At 58.2% G+C, this 6639-nt stretch overlaps 1 protein-coding gene across 1 annotated transcript in view; it reads right to left on the reverse strand.

The window, feature by feature from the left end:
• ACTR1B (ARP1 actin-related protein 1 homolog B, centractin beta (yeast)) overlaps window positions 1-6639 on the reverse strand; it is a 22517-nt gene that overhangs the window by 1842 nt on the left and 14036 nt on the right. Inside the window, exons 3-9 of the mRNA XM_011956650.1 lie at window positions 4544-4608; window positions 3240-3315; window positions 2037-2162; window positions 1576-1700; window positions 1121-1337; window positions 914-1006; window positions 633-807 (exon numbers count right to left, since the gene is read on the reverse strand). Of these exons, the coding sequence (XP_011812040.1) occupies window positions 633-807; window positions 914-1006; window positions 1121-1337; window positions 1576-1700; window positions 2037-2162; window positions 3240-3315; window positions 4544-4608 (877 nt within the window). The remainder of the gene's footprint in view (window positions 1-632; window positions 808-913; window positions 1007-1120; window positions 1338-1575; window positions 1701-2036; window positions 2163-3239; window positions 3316-4543; window positions 4609-6639) is intronic.

Here is a 6639-nt window from a genome sequence, read left to right on the forward strand (position 1 = left end):
TTGAGACAGAGTCTCGCTCTGTCGCCCAGGCTGGAGTGCAGTGGCTGGATCTCAGCTCACTGCAAGCTCCGCCTCGCGGGTTTATGCCATTCTCCTGCCTCAGCCTCCTGAGTAGCTGGGACTACAGGCGCCCGCCACCTCGCCCGGCTAGTTTTTTTTTTTGTATTTTTTAGTAGAGATGGGGTTTCACAGGGTTAGCCAAGATGGTCTCGATCTCCTGACCTCGTGATCCGCCCGTCTTGGCCTCCCAAAGTGCTGGGATTACAGGCTTGAGCCACCGCGCCCGGCCTACTGCTGGCCTTCCATCAGCAGCTCTTCCCAGGATGAAGGGCAAGGCTGAGAAATGATCCAGCCCCATGGCTGCCTGTGGGCCCTGCATCCTCGCAGAGGCAGCGTGAGATGAAGCCACACAGGTTCCTTGCTCAAGACTCACAACACACTTTAGAGCTTGTGCCAACTTCTCCTCTATCCACACAGTAAACAAAATTTAATTTTAAATCTTGGTCTGTTAAAAAAAAAATGTCCACCGAGCACCACCAAAAAGCCTATAGAAAATGGCTCTGGGCGGAGCTGCACTCGCGGAGGGTCCAGCTGCCCTCGCCTCACCGCCACCGACTCCCAGGCCACAGTACCTTTGAAGAGCGTCGAGCCGCCCGAGAGCACGATGTTGGCGAACAGCGTCCGGCGCAGGTCCATGTCGGACTTGTGTATGGCGAAGGCCAGCACCTCATGGAGCCCCTCACTCTCGTCCCCTACGAGGTCCGGCTGGAACAGCAGCTCGGGGGCCCGGAATCGGGCAGGCCCCACCTGAAGTGTACAAGACTGAGGCAGACAGGCTTCCTGGAGACGCTGGCCACCCCTTCCCCCAGGCTGGGCACTGGCTGCCACTCCAGTGCCAGGCCCGGCCACTTACATCGAGCGTGCTGCCGTCTGGCAACGTGTACTGCACCTTCTCCGTCTCCAGAGCCTCATCCTTCTGTGGGTTGATGGACAGGTAGCAGGCTCGCTGCGGGGGCAGGGACACAGCCCTCAGAAGGCTGCACCTGGGACACCTGTGCCTTCCTTGGTGCCACCCTTTCCTCGCCCCAGGTCGTGTCCACACCCTCTGGCCCCTCGTCACCTCTTTGATTGTCCGGACAACCTCAAACTCAGCCGAGGTACGGAAGTCAACCCCTTCCTTGCGCAGCAGGAGGCGGAGGTAGCGGGAGACGTCGCGGCCGGCAATGTCCACCCGCATGATGGAGTGAGGCATGGCAAAGCCCTCATAGATGGGCACGGCGTGAGTGACCCCGTCCCCCGAGTCTAGAACCACTCCTGTCGTGCGTCCCGTTGCGTACCTGTCACCAGGTCAGCATCCCCTCACCTCAGCCACTGAGGCACGGGGACCTCCTTACCCAGGGGAGGAACTCTGGCACGTCTGCATTTTCTAGTCTGAACAAAGGGCATGAGGGACTCCCTAGAGGAAGAGTCATCCAGGGGCTGTTTTTCCAGGGAAGTCAGACCCTGGTCATGGCAAGCAGGAGGACGGCACAGGGAGGACGGGACTCAGGGAGGCCAGGCTGAGGGGGCACTCACAGACTGAGCACAGCCTGCATGGAGATGAACAGGGCCGGCACGTTGAAGGTCTCAAAGAACACCTCTGCCGCCTTCTCCCGGTTCTTACTTGGGTTGAGCGGGGCCTCGGTGAGGAGCACAGGATGCTGCGAGGGTGGGACACTTGTAGGCAGGCAAGGAGGCAACTTGCAAGGCCCTAAAAGGCTCTTTCCAGAGAGCCACACCCGCCCGCTGGCGCACAGGCGGCTCAGCCCCCTACCCCTCCCGAGGGCACCATCCCTTTATCTGATGGCACGCTCTCTTCCGGAGATCCGGCTGTCTTTGGAAGATGCTGCCTAGCAGCCACTGGGGATGCATGCACACCCAGACACACACGGAAAGGCAGCAGGCCCTCTAGAAATGCAGACGGGAAATGTGGGAGCCCGGAGAGGAGGGACGCGGAGGAGAGGGGCACAGCCAGGAGAATGCGGAGCATGCCACACCTCCTCCGAGAAGGTCTGCAGCTGGTCCTTGGAGTAGACGTACTGCCAGATGCGTTCCATGTCATTCCAGTCTCGCACCACGCCGTGCTCCATGGGGTAGCGGATGGTCAGCAGCCCCCGGTGTTCCTGGCGGGGTGGGAAGGGAGTGTGGCACCCGACCCTTGCTCAGTGCTGCTTTCCGCCCTCCTGGAAGCTGCCTCTCACCTGCCCTGCCCAGAACCGCCCCTGCCCACTGGGTCTGTGTCCCAGGGTCTGTGGCGGGTCCTGAACTCAGCATGGGTTCACCTGACTAACAGCTTCTCAGGCTCTCAGAGCCCAGCTAGCTTCGGCTGGGGGGATTGGAGAGGGTGGCAGCACGTTCCCCCACATCTGCAGACCCTCTTCTTCCCCGTTCCCACTGCCGGCACGTCCCCCACATTCTCCTCGCACTCTGCCAGTGCCGGCGCCTTGCAGCCGCCCAACATGGCCCCTCCAGGGCCACCTGTGCACCCTGACCTGCGCCTCTTCCCCCAGCCCTTTGGCCGGTCCTCACCAGTCCCCTGCATGCACTGACGTGCTGCTTCCACCTGCCCTTCGATGTCCCCCCAGGCATGCCCCTTCTCACCGAGCTCAGCTTCTCACTTAGCTCCTCTCACCACCTTGGCTCCTACGGACCCCATCTGCGAGACCCCCACCTCCGCACCTCCAGCTCAGGCCTCCCCTTTCTGGGCCCAGAACCAGGCATGCCCCACGCCCCGGCACCCGACGCAATGCTCCTCAGGCGCCTAAACTGCCCTTGGCCAAGCTCAGCTTGCTGTTCTCCCCACACCCACACGTGCTCTCCTGAGGGTCTGATCGGACCATGCAGTCCCTTGGTGGGGCATCCCGGCTGCAGTGTGAGAGGACGCCCCACGGCCTCATTAAAACAGACATCAAGTGTGTGATTCTGACTCTTATATCACTTTTTAATCAATTCTTGGTTCTGTAGCTTCCGAATAGCTTCTAAAAGACAGGACACGATGAGCTCTACCCATGCTCCCCAGAAGAGGAACCATGGCCCTATCTCAGGGCGAGGTGCCCCTGCACAGCACCTCCCAGCTGAAGCCCGGAGGAGGTGCCCGGGAGGTCACCAGCAGAGGCCCAAGAACACGGGTCTCTCACATATGCCATGCCCCTGCAACTGAGGACCCCACACCCAGGGAAACGCAGGCTCCTCGGTGTTACCTCTGCTTTCGGTCCGATGAAGAGGTCCCCCTCCAGGGCTCCAGCCATCACCCGCATGTGCTTGGGCCGCCCGACACTGTGAGGACACATAACGTCAGCAAGGTGGGCAGGGAGCTTGTGTCCAGAAAAACTGAAATCCAACCACAGCTGCCCAGAGAGTACCTGGCCTCCGAACACCAGGATGTGGCTGGCGGGCACAGGTTGGAACTGGGGCCTATAGGGTTTGGGGCTAGAGAGGGGGCCTAGGCAGGATGAGAAGCTCAGGGTCGGAAGGCATGGTCAGCACAGACAGTTGCGTGTCTGAGCACCAGAACCCAGTCCTCCACGGCCCAGCCCTTGTAGAGGGTCAGCTTTCTGCAGCCACAGTGACTCGGCCCACGCTCCTGACTTCGGTGGGGCAGGGCTGCCGTCACCATCCACAGACTGAGGGAGGACAGCCCCAGGAAGCTGGGTCGGGGCTCCCTTGTGCACCCTGCTCTCACTCAGTCAATGCCACCCTACCCCATTGCCAGGGTTTCGGGATCAGAGATTCAGTTCTTGGAAACTGTAGGATCTGATGAGCTACCACTAAAGGCAAAGGAACCTCTAATTATATGCACGCAGTCAGAAAGGAATGCTGAAGCTGGACAGGGAGCACTATGCTAGCTCTGTCCCAGACCAGGCTGGGCTCGGGCTAGCCTGCCACCTGGGGGGGTCTAGGATTCCCTGCTGCCTCCTGCCTTTAGGCCACTCATTCCCAAGCCTCCAAGAAGAGGTGCTCCTAAGGGCAACTTTCCCAATGGGCTCGCGGCGGGTGCCAGGGGCACCCCAGGCTCTCTGGGTTTGCAATTCTCTCTTACTCCCGCCTCCACCAGTACCACACAGGGCAAAGGATCCCCGCTTAACTGAAACAAGACATTTTCTAGAGTCTGAAAACAAGTCCAGCAGAAAACACTTTCAGGGAGGAAAGGGTGGCTGTGGATCTAATGCCTCACTCTTCCTGATCTGAGTTTAGGGCTCCCCTTGGAGGTATCTCCCTTTATTCTTGCTGCTGCTATCACACCCCATCCCCAGGGAAATACTGGCTGCTTTTCCTCCTTGCTGGCTCAACAAGACCAAAATAAGAGACTCCAAAGACAAAGGGGAACCCTACAATGCTTAGTCTTGTTCTTTCAGTGCTCTCTCAAGAGTGTCAACCTGACAAATTTGGTGTTTTCCATACAGGTCAGGGCAAAAATTGTCTTCAAAGAGTGCTGTGGCAGAAGGCTAATGTTCTCACAGAAGATAAACAGAAGGACTGAGGCTGCTGCCCGAGCCACACTTACTAGTTTGGGAAACAGTATTTGGGAATCTGGTCTCCTGCAAAGCCAGCTTTAATCACCCCCGAACCCTGCAAGGAAAAACAAAGTTTAACCGCTCACATGCACCACCAGATGAAGCCAGTCCCCTGCAATGGAGACAGCTGGCTGCCCTGTCAAGGCAGGCCAAGGAGGAAGCCAGGGACCCTGCCACGATCATTTACAAGTACATCAATGGTTCAAGATGGAGTAATTTTTGTATCCCCCTGCCCTGGCAACATTTGGCAATGTCTGGCAGCTGGGGAGAGGGGACATGCAGTGGAGGATGCTATTAGCATTTAGTGGGCAGAGGCCAGGGAGGCTGCTAGACACCCTACAGTGCACAGGTGAGCCTGCACTACCAACCATGAGCTAGCCCAAAATGTCAATAATACAGAGATAGAGAAACCATGAAGGGCACCTTCCTCTGCACACCTCATGGTCGGCTCTAGCAGGGAGGATTCCATAGCACATGCTACTCCCAAAAGCTAGAAGAAACCCCTCTGCAAGGGTTTTTTTTTTTTTTTTTTTTTGAGACGGAGTCTCACTCTGTCGCCCGGGCTGGAGTGCAGTGGCCAGACCTCAGCTCACTGCAAGCTCCGCCTCCCAGGTTCACGCCATTCTCCTGCCTCAGCCTCCCGAGTAGCTGGGACTACAGGCGCCCGCCACCTCGCCCGGCTAGTTTTTTGTATTTTTTAGTAGAGACGGGGTTTCACCGTGTTAGCCAGGATGGTCTCAATCTCCTGACCTCGTGATCCGCCCGTCTCAGCCTCCCAAAGTGCTGGGATTACAGGCTTGAGCCACCGCACCCGGCCACTTTTTTTTTTTTTTTTTTCCAACAGCTTCCCTCTCCCCCAAGAACCCAGAAGGCATGGAACATGGACCACCTACAGGACCTGCTGGAGAAGACCAATGGGTGCATGGGAAGACTGGCAGCTCCCCTCACGTGGCTTCCCCAGAGACTACTAGGAGAACCTGCTCCTATCGCTTCCCCCACCTGGCAGCTGGACTTAAGGATCCCCCAAAGAATGGGGCAATGAGAAACCTCCCACCCAGCGAAGGGGCCAGCTTCTCAACGCAGCCCTGCCGCTCTTCATCGCAACCCTCTGAGTCTGCAGCAGAAACAAACATCTCCAAGTCACAGAGGAGAGGCTGGAATCCCCAAGGGGCCTAGCAGTAGCCCTTTGAACTTAGAAGCCTGTTGATTAGCCTATACGAGTTATTTGCACATCAAGAAAGGAAGTAGCCTGCTCCTTCCTGCAGCGTCCTGCTGGTGTGACAGCACGTCGCCAAGCTCAGTGCTAGCCTCCTTATTAAACATCCCCTGCTGTGACTCAGGGAGCCCACATGGGTACTCCAAAACAGACAGCCATTCAGGGACCCCACGGGGTCATGTGGGAGGGAGACAGATCCCAGAAAGAGCAGAAGTGAGTCATTACCAAAAACTCCAAGGCCCGCACACCAGACGCAGACACCCAGCTAGGGGCGGACTCAAAGATCCCAGCCCTTATCTTCTCCCCGTATCAGAGCTCGGAGGCCAGAAATCTTCCTACGGCAGCTGAAAGCAAGCCGAGCCCCACTGCTGAAGGCCAAAACCACAGGAAGCCTGACATCTTTCCTCTGAGGCTTCCAAATGATCACCCCAAATAGCTTGCTGATACTGGGAAGAGTGGCCATGAACTCTCCATTGCCCTGCTGGCTGTGACATGTTTGACCAGCACAGGGAGCATTTAAGGAGAAAGTCAAAGTAGCCAAGAGGCAAACCAGATGGTGGTGGACATGTGGGTGACAGAGTATCCTGCATTTGTTGCCTCGGGGTGCAGCCTCAAAGATGATGCCAGCAGTGTGCAAAGGACAAATGCCACCCCACCTCTGCCAGGTAGCCAGAGCCAGGGCCGAAGGACGGGGAAAGGGACTGGGGTCGCAATCTGCCCAGGGACCGCACTCTCAACTGAGAAGGGCCCGGGGCGCGTCCCCGCCCGGCTACCCGGCTGTGACTCCAGCTCCCCTGAACTTCCCCGCCCGGCTCGGGGAGGGGTCGGGGAAGGGGCTCGCCCCATGGCCCGCCTTACAGGGCCAAGCGG

Source organism: Colobus angolensis, unplaced genomic scaffold, assembly GCF_000951035.1.
Source record: "Colobus angolensis palliatus isolate OR3802 unplaced genomic scaffold, Cang.pa_1.0 Scaffold42, whole genome shotgun sequence".
NCBI lineage: Eukaryota > Metazoa > Chordata > Mammalia > Primates > Cercopithecidae > Colobus > Colobus angolensis.